General features: G+C 35.6%; 1 protein-coding gene across 2 annotated transcripts in view; it reads right to left on the bottom strand.

The window, feature by feature from the left end:
• The window catches only part of ZBBX (zinc finger B-box domain containing), a gene marked incomplete at both ends in the record, with an annotated part of 113,051 nt that overhangs the window by 29,963 nt on the left and 59,560 nt on the right, over nucleotides 1-23,528 (bottom strand). For both annotated transcript variants that reach the window (XM_080818224.1, XM_080818223.1), the window contains 6 exons: nucleotides 2,003-2,082; nucleotides 3,230-3,330; nucleotides 3,744-3,853; nucleotides 11,968-12,088; nucleotides 16,535-16,709; nucleotides 21,550-21,705. In XM_080818224.1, the coding sequence (XP_080674350.1) occupies nucleotides 2,003-2,082; nucleotides 3,230-3,330; nucleotides 3,744-3,853; nucleotides 11,968-12,088; nucleotides 16,535-16,709; nucleotides 21,550-21,705 (743 nt within the window). The remainder of the gene's footprint in view (nucleotides 1-2,002; nucleotides 2,083-3,229; nucleotides 3,331-3,743; nucleotides 3,854-11,967; nucleotides 12,089-16,534; nucleotides 16,710-21,549; nucleotides 21,706-23,528) is intronic.

Raw genomic sequence — 23,528 nt, forward strand, 5'->3', positions numbered from 1 at the left:
TTTTTAACCTTACTGTGGACACATTCTAAACCACAAGTAACTAAATAGTATTATGGATTTTAAAGAAAGAGGTAACTGGTCAGATCTGATTTAACTGAACAATGTCAATTGAAAACGTCTTTTAAAAAATATTCTGAAATAAGTTTGTTCTTTATATTCTTTCTTCTAAAAACGGAGAGTTACCTACTAAGTGCATTGAAATCTGGTAAAATGAGCATTTTATTACTTAAATAAACTTCTTATTTGTTTATCAATGAACTATCAAAGTCAAAAAGCCATACGTGGTGGTTAAAGCCTCTGCCTTCGGCTCAGGTTGTGATCTCAGTGTCCTGGGATCAAGCCCCGCGTCGGGCTCTCTGCTGGATGGAGAGCCTGTTTCCTCCTCTCTCTCTGCCTGCCTCTCTGACTACTTGTAATCTCTGTCTATCAAATAAATAAATAAAATCTTTAAAAAAAAGGGGGGGGGTGCCTGGGTGGCTCAGTGGGTTAAAAAGCAATATGTGATATTTGTTTTCAATTTTTAGTAATGGTTACTATATACTTGCATATGTACAATTCAAACAACATTTTCTATGAATTGAATAATACATTAAATAATATCCAATATTTAATAATATCCAATATGCAATCTTTACATAGTACCACCATAAAAACTGGATTATGCTCCTGTGTCACTTATGATTCTTTATGGTTCTTCTTAGAAAGGAAAAACTTGGGATGCCTGGGTGGCTCAGTTGGTTAAGCATCTGCCTTCCACTCAGGTCATGATCCCAGGGTCCTGGGATCAACTCCCACCTCAGGCTCAGTCCTGGGATCAAGTCCCACATCAGGCTCCTTGCTCAGTGGAGAGCCTGCTCTCCCTCTGCCTGCTCTGCTTGCCACTCCCCTGTTTGTGCTCCCCTTTTCTTTCTCTCTTTGACAAATAAATAAAATCTTTTTTTTTTTAAAAAGGGAAGAAACTCTACAGGCACCTCCATACCTAAGAGGCAAAACCATTGCCAAACCATGATCAGTAACTTTCTCTGCCTTCTGTAATACCCTACGTGGAAGTCAAAGCAGGACTTGTGATAAGACATATAAAAGAACCAAATTAGAGAGCAGATACGTCATTCATTTTTTTAGGAATACAGTAGTTCATACAAATCTTTTATCTACCGACTAAAAGGTTATCTCCTGCCAAAAGCACATTGGCTGCTAGACATCTGGGTCTATGTGTCCAAACATGGGTCTTTTCCCTTAGGAAAGGGACAGGTCTAAGGATATCCCATAGGCCCACTGCTATCCCAAAATGCTGATAGGGCTTACGTTGATCTGAACATATAAGCAAAAAATTGGCATAGGAGCTACTTAACAGGAATTTCACTCTGCTCATTACCCAACTTAATACTTCGTAATCAAAACACATGATACCCTGGCTAAAGTTTTAACAGCAAAGGAAACTCAGAGTCCTTTTATCATTACTAACAGATACAGCTATTATTTTTCCCTTGGAAATGACAATATTCTAAAAAAAAGTTACAAAGTGAGCTGTTATACTTCACTTATTTATCACATAGGAAAACCTACCTAGTAACTAATCTATAGTTTGGGAGCTTCTTTGTCTCTCAAACTAATCATTAATATAACTTTTTATTTAGGGTTCATAGCAAACTAAAATAAGAACAATTCAAAGAGTATCTTTGGAGAAAAGAAGAAAGCTCATATGACACACATCATCCTCATTAAGTTACTTCAAATAATAATGCTAAAATCAGAAGTATTTATTTTAAATAATCCAGATACTAGGTAAGAATATAAACATATCATTATAGCCATTTTGCTTACTATTGAATGTTGGCAAATATTAGCAATATTGTACACAAATTTAAACATGGCTTTAGTAAAATATATTCTAACATTGAAGTCACATGTTTTTTACATCAAGAATTTCTCATTTAAAGAGATGGTTGATTTTGAGAGTAGTTTTTTAATAAGCATCAAAAGTGAGTTAGCAAGATCTTACCTTTGTTGACTGTCCGCATCTGCTAACTCAACTTTGTAGGGCACTGTGTCTCCTGGTTCTTCAAATTCCTCTTCATAAGTCTTATTAAATACATGTAGTATAATATCAGTATATTCAATAAATGTATTCTACATTAACCAGCTAACAGTATGTAGTATTTAGAGAATTTTCTTCCTACAAATAATGTCATTAGCTTTCTGGCTATGTGCCATAGAACATGAGTTTTAGAAGAACTAAACAAATTCAACAACTATTTGTTGAGGGCATTTGCTGTGTCAGCCATTTTATCCCTACTATCACACCTAGAAATCACACTAACAGCTGTTTTATTATGTAACTACTAAGTGCCAAGTAGGCTAGTGACTGAAGTGTTTTTAGTTCTCTGAACAGCATGTTATAAGCTTACTCTGTGCATCAACAAAATAATGACAAGCACACACACATATATGTAAGCACATGTGTTTATTCTATATCTTAAATTTATCCAGAAGAGAATTAAAATGTTTCTAGGCATACATGCAAAATGAGCAGAAGCTATTAACCTAAAGAAGAAAATGGTCCTTAAAGAGATACTTCTTCTCTTCTAGCCATTTTCTATGAGAACCACAAGGAGAGAAATATTGAGGACAAGTTGTACATTCAGCTACCAGATAACTAGAAAGTCAGAAATGTGCTGACACATTAAGTTTTGTCAAAACTTAAACCTTCCACATAAGCTCTACCCCTGATTGGCTCAAGCTCCAGTTGATTTTACTTTTTGTCTTCTAGAGGTTTGTATCCAAGTTATTATCATACTAAATCCCTTAAATCTTAGTATTATTTTTCCTTTAAATAGAAAATAATATTAGATGAAGTTCAAGAAACAACATGTATACAAATTATATTAAATAGATATGATATTCGGAGACTAATTTTTGTTTAAAAAGACTGATAACATAAAGACCTAAGCAAAACAAACACTAAACTACATTTATATAAGTTAAAAGTAGTACATTTCCCACACTACACACTTCCAAAAAGGCACAGTATCAGTACAGCTCAGAAATGTACTGTCTACACTAAAAATAATACTGTTTTACTCCTTTCAACATATTTAATTCAAACTCTTATAAATTTCCTTCCAAACAATGTTGAATTATGAGAAAAGTCTTCTTGAATATAATACATAGTTGTAATTATGTGTTTTGAATTTCTTGTTAGGTAACAGAGTAGTCATTATGCACTTACATCATCCAGTTCAACTATTTTTAGAGATGGCTCAGGTCTCTCTATGTTTAGTTCTTCTACTGGCAGAAAAGGCGCTGGGTATTGTACTTTGGTCTCCTCAACTAGGATATAAGATTAGGAAATAATATCTTAAAGAATATACTTCACCTGATAACTCCCTATCGTCAAATAGTTAACTATGTTATATAGTCAACAACAAAAGAATAATGTTCTCTTGTGCATCTACACTAATATATAAATATTATCAATTTCCCCAGCTCAAGTTAAAATACACATTTTCTTAACATTCAATGTTTAAATAAATAAAATGATATAATTAAGCAAAGTAAATCTATGGAATGGGAAGAGGAGTGTGCTTGATTCTGATCTAGAGACAAGGGTGCATAGTCCAACTGAAGATAATACAGTAAAAAATAAATTAATATATAAATAAATAAATGCAGATGCTGACTAATGCTTAGTGTGTAAAATTTGAAATGATAAATTAGAGAATATCAAACAAGTCTGCACTAACCATCACTATCTTCATCACTTTCATTCTGGGAACACTGTGCCTCACTCGCTGTTTTACACTGAGGTATGAATGTATCCAGTAGCATGTTTCGAAGTTGCTCCTGTGGAGTTCTACAAAACAAGAAAGAAGCAATTATAAGACTAAAATCTATTATGTGAAATTTTCCCAGATGAGATCTTGATTTATTTCACAAACAAGTGAGTATACAAAATTAATGATGAAACCAAAGCTATGCCTCTAATCCACAGAAGTATGATTGTATAACAGAATCTTAATCTACTAAAATAATTTTATAAATCAAATTAACATCACACAAGATTTTTCTTTTTTTTTCAAAATGGATTTATTTTTTGAGAGAGAGAAAGAGAGCATAAGCAGGGGAAGGGACATAGGGAGAAGGAGAAGCAGACTCCTCGCTGTGCAGGCAAATGGATATGGGGCTCGACCAGGACCTAAGCCAAAGGCAGATACTTAACCAACTGAGCCATCCAGGAACCCCCAAACAAGATTTCTCAATTGCATGTCCTACTATTATTCATTTAGGATTAAAATCAAAGTTATGATAGAAGTTAGTGTTCTTGCAGAAGCCACATGGAGCCCATGAAACATACTACATTATTTAAAAAGCTAATTTATGGGGACCCCTGGGTGACTCACTTGGTTAAGGGGCCAACTCTTGGTTTCAGCTCAGGTCATGATCTCAGGGTTCTGGGATCAAGCCCTCCATCAGGCTCCATGCTTAGTAGGAAATCTGCTTTATCCCTTACCCTTTCATGTTTCTCTCTCTCTCTCTCTCTCTCAAATAAATCTTTTAAAAAAAAAAACACTAATTTACGATTATGTGTTGTATCACAGTCTACATAACATGTTGATAGGTATTAAGGGAACCTAAAGATATTCTTCTAAACTTTCACCAAGCCAGTAGGATGATAAAATCTGCTCCCACAATGTGAATGCAGTATGTTCTGGCTGTCACATTTATCACCCAGTTAACGAGGTCTGATATAGCCCATCTCATATAGAAGGCAACAAAACACAGGAATTCTCAGAGGTCAAGATTATGCATCTGATTCAGAGGATATTCCCAAATTATCGGGAAGGTGGTACTTTTCAATCAAGAATATAAGTAGCTACAGCCCTTCCAAACCATGCCAGTTCATGGAGTCCTCATGTCAAAGTCAGGGCCCTCCTAATGATAATTCTGTGTAGCACTGATACAAAGCTTAAAATGTACCAGGCTCTATTCTAACTAAGTTGGGGTATTAAATATTAATAGGTAATATTAAAAAGGTACCAGTATTATCTTAATTTTACAGATGATAAAACTGAGGCACAAAGTAGTAAATCAAAGTGTTCAAAGTCATTTAGGTAGTAAAAGCAGAAGAGGAATTTGAACCCAAGGAGTCCACCTCCCCAAGTTGATGTTCTTAACCGCTACTTTATATAACCTTTCTCCTAATTTATAAAGGCAATAAAATTTGATAATCTGGCAGTCTATGGCTAAGTGCACTTTCCCAATATATGTAATGTACATATCAGAACACTCCAAAATATTTATATTATTTAAATATTTATATTATATTATTCAGCTTTGTGTCTTAACAAATTTGATGGGCATGACATCTTACATCTATAATTTAATTAAGTGATAGAAAATATTAAAGAGTAAAGGTCAAAACAAACTGGCACCTGGCCATCAGAAACCTCTTTCCAGTCTGACACAAATATACTATTGAAAAAACTCAATCACAAATGCACATGAATGTACAATTATCCAGGACTCCTTTTAAATTAAAAATTTACCTTATTTAATGAGCGAAGCCCTGAACCAAAGGCTTATAGAATCTAGACAACAGAGTATTGGAACTATTGATTCTTTATCCTAGACTCAAAATTTTGAAGATAAAAAATGTGGGCCAAAATATTTTATGGGATTTGCCCATGAACAAACTAGGTAGTCAGTGACCTAGGTCTGTACTCTGGATATTGGGACCCTGGCACCAATGTTTGTTTGATAGATCATACCACATAAATAAAGGGTAAGCATCTTTTTTTTTAAGATTTTATTTATTATTTATTTGACAGACAGAGATCACAAGTAGACAGAGAGACAGGCAGAGAGAGAGTGGGGAGAAACAGGCTCCCTGTTGAGCAGAGAGCCTGATATGGGACACGACCCCAGGACCCTGGGATCATGACCTGAGCTGAAGGCAGAGGCTTTAACCCACTGAGCAACCCAGGTGCCCCAAGGGTAAACATCTTTTAAAATAAGACTACCTCACCAGATTTTCCTCAAAATTTAAACAGATATTTATTGAAGACTGATGAAATGATAGGTACACACTACTGAGTTTCATACCAAAAAGACTATTATGGGCATTACACTTTATAAGAGATATAGACAGCTTGGACAGCAGTTGTACAGGAATAATCAGAAGAGTATATGAATGAACTTAAATACCCTACCACGTAAACCACAAGGGGGTACAACTTGTGTTGTACACAACTTGGGTACAACTTGACCACCACCAAACAAATGAAAAAACAAGCAAACAACCCTGAAATTACCAGGCACTGGCGAAGATGGAGAGCGGCCAGAATTCATACATTGTGGGAAAGGACACAAATTGTGCAGGTGCTTTGCAGATATGGTCTGACAGTTTCTCATAAAGATAAACACGCACTTACCATATGATCTAGCCATCCCAGTCCCAGGTATTTACCCAGGGAATTAAAAACTTATATTCAAACAAAAGCTTATTTGCAAATGTTTCTAACAGATTTGGTCATAATTGCCAAAAACTAGAAATCAGCAGGATGTTCTTCAACAGATTAATGGATAAACTGTACATCAGGATGATGAAATTCTCCCCCAATTATGGGGGGGATTTTGATTCACTGAAGAACACAAATGACTCTTAAATGCATTTTGCTAAGTAAAGGACACAAAAGGCTACATATTGTGTATTCTCATTTACATGACATTCAGAAAAAGGCAAGTTGCCATGTGTTGGGGAAGAAGGGTTGAGTACAAAGGGAAAGCAAAAGGAAATTTGGGGGCCATGGAACTGTGCTGTTGGTACTATGGTACACACTTGACTCCAAGCATTTTTAAAAACCCACAGAATCATATACAAGTTTATGCTATTCAAATTTTAAAAAGTACTCAGCATTTGGACATAACCAACTGAATGGCAGAACTACTCTAAAGGAGGTGGGAAAGAAATGAGGGCCATGGCCTCAGCAACTTTGAAGGAAAAGATTTGGACTGTATACTGTGGGCTAAAGATAAAAAGCACGGCACACAAACAGTGTGTCATAGTGTAATATATATGTATATACATACACACATATATAGTAGTATACTATATACATATTTATATATACACACACAGGATGATAAATGAATAAATATATCATAGATAATGAAAGCCAGGATTCTTACTGTAGGTGAAAGAAACTACAAATAAGCAAAGGGAGAATGTGATGCTGGTTTTGAGTCAGAGATACGAGTACACTCACATTTACTTTAACAAATACTCAGGTAGATAGATACAGAAATAAATTTGGCTGTATGTTTATAGTAGGTAAGTATACCTACATATATTTCCTAGATGTTCTCTGAGAAGACCTAGGCTCTGTTGTACCTTTGTAGCCATGAGCATACCTATAATCCAGATCTTGGTTTCTGAATCCATTAAAAAAAAAAAAAAAGAATCAAGATTATTTGGAAAAATTATTTCTGGCCTAGGGCACAGAAATGTATCTTGAGTGTCAGAAAAATAAAGAGATGTTACAAGCAAACCAACCAACAAACAAAAAAGGATGAGACCACGTTGAAAGCAGAGAGGAGTCAAACTAAATCAGCACTCAGTGGTCAAGACAAGAACCATTTGAGTCACAAAATAAATAACAATAGTATGGGATATTAATCCAAAAAATAAAACACATGTCCAGGAGTCTACACAAATAAACAGAATAAATAAATGGAAGGGAGAAGGAATATTCTTCCTTGAAGGATCTAATTAGTAAATATAGAAGAAATGAAGGAAATAGAAAATCCCCAGATATTCTGCTTCTGGCAAAATCCACTGATATACTAAAATTAGTAGAGGAAAGTTCAAGGAAAAACAGCATTTTATATCATCTCAAGGTATCTCCATTAAAACCTGTATTAGTTATTATGATGTGAATGTGCTCCCTCCCAAAATTCATATGCTGACATCCTAACATCAATGTGATGGCACTAAGAGGTGGGTTCTTTGGGAGGTGAGTAAGTTATGAAAGTACAGCCCCCATGTGGGACTGATGCCCTTATAGAAGAGGTCCAAAAGAGCAATGGGGGGGACACAGCAAAAAGACAGCCTGTGAGTCACAAGGCAAGCCATCACTAGACTCTGAGTCTGTGAGTATCTTTTAATTGATTTTATTTTATTTATTTGTGGGAGAAAGAGACAGTGTGTACCTGCACATGCAGGGGGAGTGGCAGGCAGAGGGAGAAGCAAGCTCCCTGCTGAGCAGGGAGCCCAATGTGGGACTGAATCCCAGGACCCTGGGATCATGACCTGAACCGAAGGCCAATCCCTAGCCAACAGCCACCCAGGTGTCCCTGAGTCCGCCAGTATCTTGATCTTGGACTTCCAACCTCCAGAACTCTGAGAAATAACGGTTGTTTGTAAGGCACCTCAGTTTATGATATTCTTTTCAACAACCCAAATGCACAAAGACAGAAATTGGTACCAGAAGTTGGATGCTGCTAAAAATGTAGAAGCAGCCTTGGAACTCACTGATGGGTAGAGGCTGAAAGAGGTTTAAAGTTCATACTAGAAAAAAACTATAGTGTTATGAAAGCACTTTAAAGACAATTTTGGTGAGGACTCAAAAAGAGGAGAACAGAGGAAAAGCCTCAGTCTCCCTACAGAATACCTAAGGAATCCTGAACAAAGTGTCAGTAGAAATATGGATAGTAAGTGCCATTTTACTGAGATACCAAATGGAAATAAGGAACATATTATTGGATACTGGAGGAAAGGCAATTTTCATTAATAAAGTAGCAAAGAACTTGGCTAAACTGTGTCTTTGTCCTGGTGTTTTATTTAAAGTAGAACTTATGAGTGATGAAATTAGTTCTGTGGCTGAGGCGATTTCTAAACAAAGTGTTGAAGAAGAGGCTTGGTTTCTCTTGACTGCTCATAGTAAAAAGTAAGAAGGAAGAAATGACTTAAAGACAGAGTTACTAACCAAAAGATAAGCAAACTTAAATGTTTAAAATATTCTCAAAATATATATATTGGAAAAGAATGAGAGGGCCTATTCAGGAATGAACAAGAAGTTAATGGCCAAAGGGCCATCTGAAATGGAGATTAATCAAAATCACCCAGATAGAAGTGACTTTTATCAGAGACAATGGAAAAATGACCTCCAAAGGCAATTCAAAAATCATGAGGGCTATCCCTCCAATTGCAGGCACAGAAAGCTCCAGGCCACACAGCGGAGAACACCTGTTGGGGCAATGCCCGGTGAAACTATGAGGGTAAGGAAGCCCCTATAACCCCAAACTAGAAATGCCATATGATTCTAGCCCAAGGGAGCCACAGGATGTGACCCCACACAGGGCCATCATAGGAATGGGACCACCCAAAACCATGGAGGCAGAGATACCCAATGTCTTCGGAGCCCCAGCCCCAGCACAGCATAGCTATGGGGGCAGTCCTTAGTGTGTCTGGAAGGCAGGACCCCCATTCTATTGTGTCTGGAAGGTGGGACCTTCACCCCAATGGGCCTTGGAGTACAGAACATCAATGAAGAGGATAATTCTCAAGACTTAAGGTTTTATAGGTTTGCCCTGTTGGATTTCAGACTTGCTTAGAACCTTGCTACTCCTTTCTTACACCTATTTCTCTTTTTTGGAATGGAAATATTTATCCCATGCCTGTCCCACCAATATATTTTAGAAGCACATAATGTGTTTGATTTCATAGGTTCACAGTTAGCAATTTGCCTCAGAATGAATCACACATTGAATCTTATCCATATCTGATTTAGATGATATTTAGATGAGACTTTGGACTTTAGACTTGAGTTGATGCTAGAAGAAGTGAAACTTTGGGAGCTCTTAGGATGGAATGAATATATTTTGCATGTGAGAGGACTGATGAACCCTGTAGGGAGCAGGGCTGAGCTATGTTCAGAATGGTTCATATGTTGCAATCCTGACCCCAAAGTGATAATACTAGAATGTGGGCCTTTCAGAGGTGATGGGTTCATGAGGATAGAGCTCTCATGAATGGGATTAAAGCCCTTATAAAAGAAACCTGAGAGCGTGCCCTTGCCCTTTCTGTCACAGGAGGACACAGTGAGAAGGCGGCCATCTGTGCATCAAGAAGCTGGCTCTCTCCAGACACTGAATCTGCTGGCACCTTTTTCTTGGACTTTCCATCATTAAAAACTGAAATGTGAATGTTTGTGTTCATAAGCTACCTGTTACTCTGTGTAACAACCCAAGATATTATTTACAAAAGGAAAAGAGTGAGTATGCAGTGGAGGAACTCAGTGAGCACCACATTAACCATGGGCTCAAAGTTAACATGCTGGTAGTAAGATATACTGACAGTATGATTCTGTGATACCACGCACTAAGAAGGGCACATCCTCTCTGTGTTATCCTTCCTCAAAATGCACAACCTCAATCTAATTATGAAAAAAAAAAAAACAGACATATCCAAATTGAGTATATCCTATGAAACACCTGGCAAGTACTCTTGGAAAATGTCAGGGTCTGGAAAAACAAGGAAAGACTAAGGAAGTGCAATGGATAAGGAGCTATGATTAAGAAAGAAAAAAAAAAAAAAAAAGGCGATGTGGGATCCTGGATTGGATCCTGAAGTAGAATAAGGATGACAATGGAAAAACTGGTAAAATCCAAATAAAGTCTGTAGTTTGATTAATAATATTGTATCAAAGTTAATTTCTTGGTTTTGATACATGCACTATGGATATGTAAGATGATGCCATTATGGAAAGCTGAAGGAATGATATGTGGGAAATCTTAATACTGTTCTACAACTCCTTGGTATGCCTTATTTCAAAATTCAAAAAAAAATTTAAATATGTCACATGAAAAACAGTTAAAGGGGCATGGAAGTAGATAGTAACCTGTCATCAAACAGAAGCTTCAAGGAAGATATGAGGGTTGACTTCAAAAATCCAAAGGAATGCCATGGAAAGGAAGAATTCAATTTGCTCTATACTGGCTTAACTGGTAGAGTTGAGACCATGTTTGGAAACCATTCAGACACAAATTACAGCTCACTAGGAGATACTACAACAGGCAGAAAGTTCCAAAGATGGAATGTGCCATCTCAAGGAAGAGTTTTATATGACTGAAGGTGAAGCAAGAGCTTGATGACCGTTCCTCAGGTACCTTCAACACATTGGCCCTCCAACACATTGGTCCTCAAAATGCAGTTCAGAGACCAGAATTACCCACACTAGTACCAGCTGGGAGCTGTTAGAAATTCAGAAATGCAGAGTGTCAGGTCCCACCCAGACCTACTGAAGAAGAATCGTATTTTACCAGTCTGCCAGTGATTCACAGGCACAATAAAGCGTGAGCAGCCCTGCTATAGGAAAAAGTGAGACTTTAAAGGTACCTCCTAATCGGATTTTATTTGATCTTAAAAATGTGAATGACTCTAACCTGTACTCAGTCATAATTCTGGTCTGAGATTTAACAGTTTACCTGTTGAACAACTGATGAAATGGCACATCTAATGACATAGTCTTTGAATAAAATAACTGAATACTATTAATAAAGCTATAATATTAAAGGTCTAATTAACTTAAAAGTAGATTCTGAAAAGTAGAGCCTCAAAAGTTTATGCTAATGTAAAAAAATGAGAGTAATACTTTTTCAAAATAATCTTTCATTACACATTATTTTTGCTATCGTTCTTAAATTCTATACCATATTTGTACCTTAAATTCTATACCATATTTGCATTTCTCCTAGCAAACTCTAAATTAATGGTGCATAACATACATAAATAAAATTTAAATTCTTAGTAGAATAGAAGAAGATTCACAGGGATTTAATATTGTTTTAAAATTATTTATGCAAATGTGAAGCACACATATATAATTGCTACAAAAAGCATGTCACACAAGCCAGGAACATAAATAGCATTTATATTTCTTATTAATAATGCAAAGCTTCAGAAAATACCTCCTGTGTTTTTTAAGCCATAACTTTTCCATATAGGATAGACTGTCTTCTTTAAATTCAATATTGAGTGGTTCTCTCCAAATTTTCAGATTAGTTTGTACTTCACATTCTTCCAATGAGTCTATAAAAATAAATATAATGTACAAAATTAATGTAAACTAATCTATAAATTAAATCTCTCAAGATACAAAACTCACCATTTTTGAAGAAATATGCTTTGTAGTCAATAGTTCTAGGCTTAATTAATGCAAAATGTTAACTATTAGTGATTTATTAAATGACTGTATAGACAGTTTTCTTCAATAATCCCTTGAAATGAAAGAATCTTATGATTCATAAGGTTTTTAAAAGGAACTAATTCTTTTCAATGATAAATACGAACAGATTCATTATATATCCTATAAATGCAAAGACACATAAAGGTATGTATCATAGCCACTGACGATAATATTTACACATTATGGGAAACAGAAAATAAATAACTCAGAATGGCACCTGGAGGAGACAACTGTCTTCATGAATTTATATCTACATGGCAATTCACTTCCAGATGCTTAAGATGTTTCTGAAGTACTACTAAATTAAAACCACTATTCAGAGATATTTAAAACTGATGGAGATTTCTGGGAAAGAAAGCAGTGTAAATCTAGGATTACCAGTCTCTCCATATTCTTGGATACTATCCCTCTCTCCAAACTGACCATAAGAGGAGGAGAAAAACTTCTGAAGGAGAAGAAAGGGAAGTAGTAAGGAAGAGAAAAATTATTTTCAAAGACTGAAACTAGAGAATAGTTCCAACTTCATACCCCACAGCCTTTAAAGATTAGCTTCCAGAACAGCCAAATGCCAGCAATAGAAAGAACCAAAAGAATTCAAGTCACGCTACACATATTCTTTCCCCAAAAGTGGAGCTTTGTCGAAGAAAGCAATTGGAGGAAGTTCTGAGAAACACCTCCAGAATGCACTAACCTCAAAGAACAGGAGTTAAAGATGTGAGCAAAAGGAGATCCCTCCACTATGGGTCCTCCTTTCCAGTGCCAAACAAAATATGTCTTGATAGGAAGTCTGAAACTAAAATGAGGACTCACTTTTTTCTCTGACTAGTCATAAAGAGGAGCCACTCTGCTCGAGAAATAACTCCAAGATCTATCAGCTGATGAGGAGGAAGAGGATAAAACATCTGGCCTGTGATTCACTCTTTTCCCATTATCAAGGGTACATCCCCTGGAAATAAAGTCAGTGAGTAACCTGAGTTAATTTGCTTGTGAATATGTTAATAATTGAACCTACTGGCAAATAGATTAATGATATTAATGGAAGCAGACTCTTACCTGTTTAATGCATTTAACAGGATAGCCCTTGTTTAGAATTGCTTATAGAAAACAATTCTAGGACACATGGTTCTATGAAACATGTCTCTCTGAAAAATGCCACATAAGCTACATAACTTAGGTTTTAGTTTGATGGCATTTTTTATGGGTCTCTGGCTACCTTTTGTGAGAGAATTTGTGTAAGATGCCCCAGTATTCATACTGATGGGATGGTGGGTGTTTTTCTCAATAGACAGTGCCAAAGACTTAAGGTAAACATATGTTTTAATGTGTTGGAGTAGGTGTTGGAAGAAGGGTCAGCCAGCCAGTGTAGCTGAAACAGAACAAGCGAAGAGGAGAGTAACAGGAGGTGAGATCACAGAGATAACAGACTTGAGATTACACTGAAACTTCTAGGCCATTGTAAGTACGTGCCTTTCACACTGAAGGAGATGAGACTTTGGAGTTCACTTAAAATGAAATGAAGTTAGAAATCAACAACAGAGGGGAACCTAGGTGGCTCAGCTGGTTAAGCATCTGCCTTCAGCTCAGGTCATGATTCCGGGGTCCTGGGATCTAGCCCCACAAGTCACACTCCCTCCTCAGTGGGGAGTCTGCTTCTCCCTCTACCTCTCCCTTTGCCCCTCCCCCGACTCATACTCTCTGTCAAATAAAAAAATAAATATATTTTTTTAAAAGTCAATAACAAATAACTAGAAAACTTGAAAATTCAAAGCATGTTACTAAGTTAAATGGCCAAGAAGCATGTAAAAAGATACTCAGTATCACTCATAATGAATTATACAAAGTAAATATGACATTTCATCTCTATCAGAGCAGCAAAAATTTAAAAATCTGACAAAACATTGGTGATAATGGGAGGTAACCAAACTGCTTATCTACTGGTGGGAGTATAAACTGATACAAATACTTTGGTAAATAATTCAGTTTTATCTAGTATAGTCAAAGACATATGCAGCCTATGACCCAATTATTCCACTCCTAGGAAAAGACATCCTAGAAACGTGTGCATGTGTACCAGGAGACCTATACAAAAATATTTATACCAGCATTGTTTATAATGGCAAAATAGGAATCAACCCCCAAACCCATCAACATTTAAACAGGTAAATGGCGGTAATTTCCTATAACAGAAGAATATTAAGCAGTAAAAATGAATAAAGTGCAACTATGCACATCTTCGTGGGTAAAGTTCAGTAAATAATAGTGAATGAAACAGGCTGCAAAAGAATATATACACTAGCTTTCCACTTATGTAATATTCAAATACATGCAAATTTAACATACTATTTAGAGATACACAAAATGCAGTAAACTACAAGGAAATTTTTTTAATGAAAAATACAGAATCTAGGTTAGTGACAATCTCTTAGAGAGGAGGAAAGGAGAGAGAGAAAAAGTAAGCAGTAAACACTGCTTTGTTTTTCTCCAGAATCTACACAAATTTTGTAAATGCTCTTTTCTATCTACTTAATATGTCAGGAAAAGAAAAATATTGACAAACATATACATATGGTACACACACAGTCATATATACAATACTCGGGGGCAAGAAAAATCACATCTCATATCAACAGAAGTCCTCATCTTAATGATTTCTCTTCAGCAATCACTGACGCAGTATTTCTACATTTAAAAATTTATTTTAAGGTAATTGTACTAGTACTCAAAGAGCTAAGATGGTCATTATAACTTATTTTTGCCATAGTGAGAATTAGAAACAAAATATCCATCAATAAAATCCTGATAAAGTAAATCTTGGCATACAGAGTATTATGCAACAGTTACAAACGATGACATATAACTGTATTTATATGTAACGTTCATTGTCCATGATAGAATCTAAGCAAAAAAGTCACAAATTGCATTAATAGTGTCACCCCATTTATACCTGTGTATGATGGTGCAACTATGTCTATTGAAAAACGTACCAACATGTTAACATTGATTAGATGGTTGAATTAGGTTATTCTCATTTTCTTCTTGGTTAACTTTTTGTAATAATAAAATCATGCAAAATAATCATTATGTTATTCTTATAATATAGTTATCACCACTATGAAAAACAAAGTTTTTTTCTTCTCTGATCTTATCTGATTTATCATATCAGTCCCTTTATCATTTTAAGTCTTTCAAAGTAGACAATCAAAAGGTATTTGTATAGAAGACTTTTCCCTTTCAGAGCTAAAAAGTAAAAAATATATCAAAATTTGAAAGTTCAAATAAAAAACACATAAAATAACATAGTCAATGAGAATTATATTAAGATACATGCTACAAAGAGAGTATATAAATAAAATCTTGGAAGTATTAATGAAACTGATGCAGCATGAACAAGAGTAGGGAAATATTTCAAAGAGAAAATTATTTAGAAAAAATTCCAGTTCTAATTGGAAGATGGTATGTGATACCTTGACATTAGGAATTATAAAAAATGTTAAAAAGTGAATAAAAATATAAAAAATGAATAATCAGGAGAATTCCTGCCCTAGGAAAAAAATGAAGTAAAAATAATAAATTGGATGTTGTCAACAAAGATACATGATTGAAATTTATTGTCTCACATTTTATTTTCAGTGAAAAGCAACTGGAAGTCTCTATAAGATTCTGAGAAATAAAATTAATTAATCAAACAGTTTGAAAAGTATGATATCTCTCAAAAGATTCTGGGAAACGTAAAACAGAAACAGCATGTGCCTCAGTCTCCCAATCTTCAATGTCTAGAATATGGGTGCAAAAATCATTAAGGAAAAATAAAAACAAAAAATATTCCTTTGGACAGGAGGGGAAAAAAAGATAAATCAATTCTCCCCCTTAAGTTCATAGCGGTCCTTGAACTATATTTTTTCAAGACACATACAAAAAATTCTTTACTCTCTATCTCACAGATCCTCTTGTTTTATGTATAAATACAGTTCAATAAAGGAACAGTTGTCCTGACAAAAACGTTCTGCCAGGAGTGGGGGAGCTGAAAGCATCCAATTCTGCATTCATTTGACAGTCTGAATTTACATAGGAAACAAACACAAATCTCCCCAGTGCTCAAGTCAGGGTTCTATAAATATTAAACCACTTACCCTTGGTTGTACAGTGAATGCTTCTTTGAGGAGTTATATTAAACTGTTATCCTAATGCTAACAGTTTTTAAACACTGCATTTATATTCACAGAAAATGGAGATAAATAAGATAAATTCAGCTTTATTTTATAACATTCATTTGATAAAGGTAGCTGTACCTGCTTTTGCTGCAGATGACTTCTGTTTCTCGTTGTCATCTTGATGTCCAGTTCGCCATTGATTTAAAGTTTCCTGAAAGGACTGGGAAGAAGCTTCTTCATCAAATGACCCTTCAGAGAGGAGCCTATCTTTTGGATGTGAACACTCTGCTCTTTTTGTGGTTGGAACTTCTACCTAAACCAATTAAAAGTGCATCTAAGTGTGCTTTATTAAAATTTCCCTATCTTAAAATATAGGTAGCATTAATTATTAGGCATTTTGAATCATATACTACTTTTTAGCTTTAAGATGGAATTTTTAAAGTTGTACTTACACATATGCTTTACTGATTTCTTTAAAACAGTATGAACAATTAGAAATGGTCCCTTCAAAAATTATTAAAACTAGAGCCTGCATGACTGAGGATTTATCATCATGTTATTCACCAGTGTTCCCCATGGGGAGTGACAATAGCCATGAACCTAATCTCCCTACTTCAATCTGCTACCAGCAAATTTCCCATGGCAGAGAGAGCAGATTTTTTTTTTTAATATGTGAATCTGATCGTTATTCCTATATTCAAAACCTTCCAATGATTCTTTGAAACCCCCAGTTCCTAATAGGACCTACAAGGCTCTGCAGACTGTGTACTTCCCTGCCCCCTGCCTTTTTACTACACTTCCTTTAATTCCCCTCTTCATTTACTGAAGAATGTTTACATTCTTAGTGCTGGGAGCCCATGAAACACATTCTCACTCAAGGGCCCTGCACTAGCTGCATCCAATACCTGGAGTGACCCTCCTCCATATTTTCACATAGCCATTCCACTTATTACAGTTGGTCTGTGTTCAAATGATGACCCTACAAATATAGCCCTTTTACCCCCACCTTCCATTCCCTCACCTGCTCTCTTTTTCTCTGAAAAACATCTCTGTGTGAATTTAGTCTACATGTTTGTTTGTTTATTGCCTGTCTCCCCCCAGTAGAATGTAATGAGATCGGGGATTTTTTTCTTTTTCTCAGTGCCAAGAGCAGTGCCTGGCACAAAGTAGGTGCTCATTAAAAGTTAGTTGAAAGAATGAACAAATTAATTAATGCATATGAAGCATCACATTCTTCTTGGCATAACAATAAGAGGAAAGGAGGAATTCAGCACAAAATATAGACTCACTGTGAATGCACAAAAGAAAATAAAGGTAGGATTTGGTAGTTATATACAGGATCAGAGAAAACAGCCAAATTAGGAAAATAAGGCAAAATAAAGCCAAAATGCTGAATTAGCATTGTGGATTTACCTACACTGATCAAATTGCTAAATCTCCATTGTGTATATTCTAGATACAAAAGTAGAGTTCTCTATGTTCACCCCTTGATTACAAAATAAACAGGCAGATTGTTAGAGTATAATTGAGAAAAGAGCAAAATATGGGTCTAAAATTTTGAATATAAACAAAAGGCATTTGGGAATCTTAAATCACTGTGCCAGCTGCTGGCCACAGAAACACGGGTTTAAAAGTCCACAACTGAAACAAGTGCAAGAAACAGGTAATTTAACTCAGATAATCAAGAGTTCTATGGGTAAAAAGTGGAAGGGACAGTATTCCAGAGAGAGGGGATGGTATATATGCTAAAACATGGAGTCAAACAGCACAGTGGCATGGAGCCATTAGTAGTTTACACTGCAGTGGTAAAAAGTAGGATAAGAGAAAACATAATATGTGTCCGATCATGAAGGATCCTGCCTGCATACAGAGGAAGTTAAACTTACACATAATGGAAAATCAAAGTCACTGTAGACTTCTACACAGTAGTGTGGGAGAAAGAGAAATTAAGGAATAGTGAGTTTGGATGCAAAGAAACCAGTTAAAATATTACAGCTAATTGGTAATATCTATCAACATTACAAATGCATGACATGTATATATATATATGTATATATATATATATACACACAAAGTTTTTGCATATATATATATGCAAAAAATATTTTTCAAAATCACTCTTTATATTCTACTTTGTATTGGCAAAAGATTGAAATAATGTAAATGCTGGTCAGTGGAAATTTTAAAATTTAAATTCTTATATTTTAAAGTCATTTTTATCTAATAAATCAGGTGTTTTATAACCACTATATAGAATGAGAAGGCTATAGAACGTACTTATGTGAATATCAAAACATTTTCTAAAAAGCATATTTGCCGAGCAGAGTTGAACATATTATCAGTTGTGTAAAGAGATACATACATACAAAACTGGAATTATTATTGACTTCTAGAAAGGGAGAGAATGAAATCCAGGTTCCATGTTACGAACATTTTGTACTTCAAGAAAAAGCTAATTTCCGTATTTGGAAGACCAATAAGGATAGAAGGGCCCAAGTATTCAAGTGAGTTTTTAGGCAGTAGACTGCATGAGACATGGTAACCAACTGGATGTGCAGAGGAAGAAGAGAAAGGACTACAGAAAATAATGGTTCTTGGCTCACCTGAAAAGCAGGAAGATAGGCTATCATCAACAGTGACATCTATAGGTTTTGGAGGAGAGGTAAATTTGGTTTGAAAGTACTGAGTTTTAGGGTCACCTCGGTGGCTCAGTTGGTAAGTGGCCAACTCTTGATTTTAGCTCAGGACATGATCTCAGGGTCATGGAATCAAACCCTATGTTGGGCTCTGCACTGGGCATGGAGTCTGCTTAAGATTTTCTCTCTCCTTCTCCCTTTGTCCTTCCCCCTCTCCACTCACACACTCTATCTCTAAAAAAAGGGAGGAAGGAAGAAAGGGAAGGACAGAGAGGGAGGAAGGGTAGAAGGGAGGGAAAAGAAGAAAAAGAAAATAAATGCTGAGTTTGTGGGAGGTATTTACAGGTATCCAGTAAACAATGTGAGTGCACATATGTATGTATGCTGCACTAATGAGTGCACATATGTATGTATGCTGCACTAATGAAGAAGCAGTGATTCCAGCAGGTGTCCAGAGCAGCTCTTTTCCAACCAATGAGTCAGAGATATAAGAGATCTGCTTTTTATAGCTATGTTTTTGGAATACTTGGCTTCCTCACAGCAATGTCAGAATAGGAAAAGTCAGAGGACTAGACATCGGCTTTCAAATGTTTGAGCCCAGAACTCTCATATGCCACTTCCAACTCAAAACCTAACATGACTCTACCCAATTCTGAAGGGAATAGGAAATTTGAAAGAGCATATGGAATTCAGTGGATAATATTCATTATCCTTCTAAGCCACATGGTATCCTTGCAAGATATGGTTTAATATCCCCACTTTCTAGAAGAAAGGTCGCATTTTAACAAACTCACTCCATGCTTCTGATGTTTATGTATTACAGCTAGAGAGCCACTGCTCTTTGGTACTGAGTACAGGTGCGCACCTAAGGGTTGATAGCAGTGATGTCCAACCAGAATACTTACACAACCATGACTGAGCAGTTGTTAAAATCACACCTGTGGACCCACCCAAAGAGAGGCTGAATTTGATCATGTGTGTGTTCCTTTAATTGTTTTCCAGTTGGTTCTGATGTGCACTCCTGGATGAAACCCCTGAATTAGTAGTTTTTAAGTTAGAAGGAAAAGTAGAAAGGGTCTATCTAGCATATACAGTCACCTATGGGGACAGGAGGCAGCATTTATTGTAGGAATTAAAAGCACAGGCAAAGGCATAAGCTTTCTAGTAGGGCTAGTTACTAAGTTCCTCTCTGCCTTTGTCATCTGTTAAATAGAGTAATAAAAATGCAAAACTTATATGGTTATTGTGATTGTTGGATAAGATAAGGCAATGAAAGGATTAAGCACAATGCCTAGTGTTAGGTGCTTAACAAATGTTAGTTGTTGATCTATTACTATTTTCAACGATTAGGTAAATTACATAAAATGGCAGGCAGGAAGGAGAAACCCTTAATGCCACAGCATCTGTGCAGCGGCTAAAAGCAAATAATTTGGAGTCATAAAGTCTGGGTTTAAATCTAAGTTTCATTTATACCTTGGGCAATTTATAAAAACTGATCTTTGTCACTAATTTTCTCATCTGGAAAAAGTAGGGAAAAATTAAGAGAGGACAGAAAGAGATAATACATGTAAAATATGTAGGACCATGTCTGGCACAGAGTCAATTTTCAACGCATCACTATTATGATAACGAGGCCATAACTCATTCAGGGATTCTTCACAATCACCCTTGACAGCTGTATTAGAAAGTGAAATCCATGTAAAAACACTGACTTTCCTGGACAATTCAAGCACAGTTTCTTTGCTGGAAAGAAGTCCTATACGCATAAAGCATGTTTTCTTCTTTGTTCCATGAGCATGGGTTAAGAACTCAAGAGACTGAAGTTCAAGCTTGACCCTGTCACCAGGTAAGAAGTTGTGTGACTGGCCATGTTTGTTAATATTTCTGAACTATAGTGGAAAAGTGAGTGGCATCTAAAAGGATGAGGATTATAACACAGGTCAAAATTCAAGGAAGCTTGTTTCTTGCTAAAGAATCATTACAACATGTCCATTACAAAATATAGACATGAACTGATGAAAGCTTATCTGGAACATCATGGGATAAGTAGTCAATCTGAATAATGACCAGAATTTGGTGTAAATCCAATTTTAAATAACTGTAAAATTGCCCATCACCTAAAAACAAAAACAAAAACAAAACAAAACAAACTTGGCAAGGTTTTATATTTTTAGCCTCTCTGAAATCCTAACTAAAATAAAATTGTTATATTGCATTGTGTTATTTTTTTTATGTTTCTCCCAAATACTCATTCATTTCCTTAAATGACCCCAATGCCCAGAAAGCAACATGTCAAACAATCATTCATAAAAAAAAACAGTCTTCAGTGGAATCAAAGAAATCTCCTTAAAGAAAGGATTTTTATAGTCAAGATGTTTTTGAGTCTTAAAAAAATTCAAATATTAAACAACATGATGGAATAATCTACAAAACTCTATGCCTCTAGTTAAGTCTATGAATGACAGTCTCCATGATCATGTATGACAGAAAATGTCTACTCTATTTTCTTTAGCTTACCCCAGAGTTGCTCCCCTGTAGAAGAGATTTGGGCTTATTCTCACTTTTACTGATATCTTCTGCAGAATGATTATTCCCTTTGGGTTCATCTGGATTAACTTCCTTGATAAATCGATGGGCAGCATCCAATACATTGGATAATATTTGACATTTTGCCTATTAAAAAAGAAATGAAATAAGACTAAAAAGACTAACATGTCAGTCTAAGTAAATTAGATACATTAAATTGCATTTTTTATTATTCTATGATTACTAAAATCCAACATATTTTATTTAATATTTCAAAATACAAATTGACATTTATATCAACCAATATAATAGTGACAGCTGCCATCTACTGAGGAGCTAGTTTGGTCTCATACTATCCCAAGTATCTTAAAAACATATCATTTAATCTTCAAGTCAACTCTAAAGCATTACTATTTTTGTCTCTGTTTTAAGAATAAAGAAATGAAAGCTCTGATAGTTTGATTAACTTAGGCCTGGTCACATGGTGAGTGGGTGGCAGAGCTGGGAAATGACCCCAGGTGTGTTTAATTCTGACTCACAGCCTTTCTACTATGTCAACCCCAAATAGATAGATGTGTTATTTTTATACAACATAGCTAAAGAACTAAATATAGCTAATCTAGTAGGACCCTGAATAAGCAGTAATGAGTATCCCTTGGTGAGAAAACATCTTTGGAAAGTATTAACTATTCAAAAGTGCACATCAGGAAGTGCCTCTACCTGAAGGTTCCTAGTAAACTCCAAATTTTTCCTCATTTAGTATCTTTGCCCAGGAGCTTCACTAACCAGAAAGGATTTCCCTCCTCTGCCATCTTCTTTGCCTGGCAGACTCCTACTTTTCCCTCTAGATTCATCCCAAATGACTCCCACAGGTCTAGGAACCTTTCTTTGTCCTCCTCACTCTGGCTGTGTGAGGTGCCCATCCTCTGTACCTTCTGCAGACCCAAAGTAGATCTCTAGTAACCCATACAATATTGACTATACATCCCCTTTTGGTGTCTGTCTATTCCATCATACCATATAAGTTCAAAGAAGGAAAAAATCTTGTCTTCTTAAGTCTTTCTATGGCTACCACAGTGCCTGGCATATAACATATGGTAAAAATAAGGGGGGGGGGGAGAAGAACTGCAGAATTAAAATAAATGACTGTGAAAAAGACTTCAAAAACCTTTCCCCATGCCTTCAGTATAGCTAAAAAGGAATAGGCAACTCCTGGAAAGTCCCTGTTCTCTGAGAGGTCTCCCATCAGCAGCTACTCTGATCTGCCCTAGGACTCTGCAGATTCTGGGTTGCATGTGACCTTGAACCAAACAAACTACAGCGTGAAACTCTCTGAAAACCTGGTATCAGAAAGACAAACAATAGGTCGTGCTCCTTTAGCAAATATCCTCAAGACAGACAGTAACTTCAGCAGGGATTAGAAATAATTATTTTGGACTTTCTCATGGAAATATTCCTATTTTTAAATTTTTATCTAGTTACCTATTTAAATGACTAAGATTATACTGAATCTTTCCAGTTATGACCTTTTACAGATCTGTTAAGATTCACTGCAATCTCATTCTAGAATAAACCAATGAAGATCAAATTATTTAGTGTTATTTCATGCTGAATTAATGGATTATCTATGAAAAATGACTAATGAGATCTATGCACATTTATATATACATATTTTATGCACAGATATCAGTGATATTTGATATAATTTTTCCCAGTGATCATCAAAAAACCTATACAGACTTATATAATCATTTTTAAAAGAAATTCAAGCCAACCATAATGCTTTACCAAAACAAGTATTTTTTAAACAGAGTAATCCAATATAAGCCTGATTTTAAATTCCCTAGAGTAGAGATCTATTGATTTCAAAGGTGGTTAGAAGGTCAGCTTGTCATTTTACACATTCTTTTTTTTTTTTTTAAAGATTTTATTTATTTACTTGACAGACAGAGATCACAAGTAGGCAGAGA

The sequence above is a fragment of the Martes martes genome (genome assembly GCF_963455335.1).
Source record: "Martes martes genome assembly, chromosome: 1".
NCBI lineage: Eukaryota > Metazoa > Chordata > Mammalia > Carnivora > Mustelidae > Martes > Martes martes.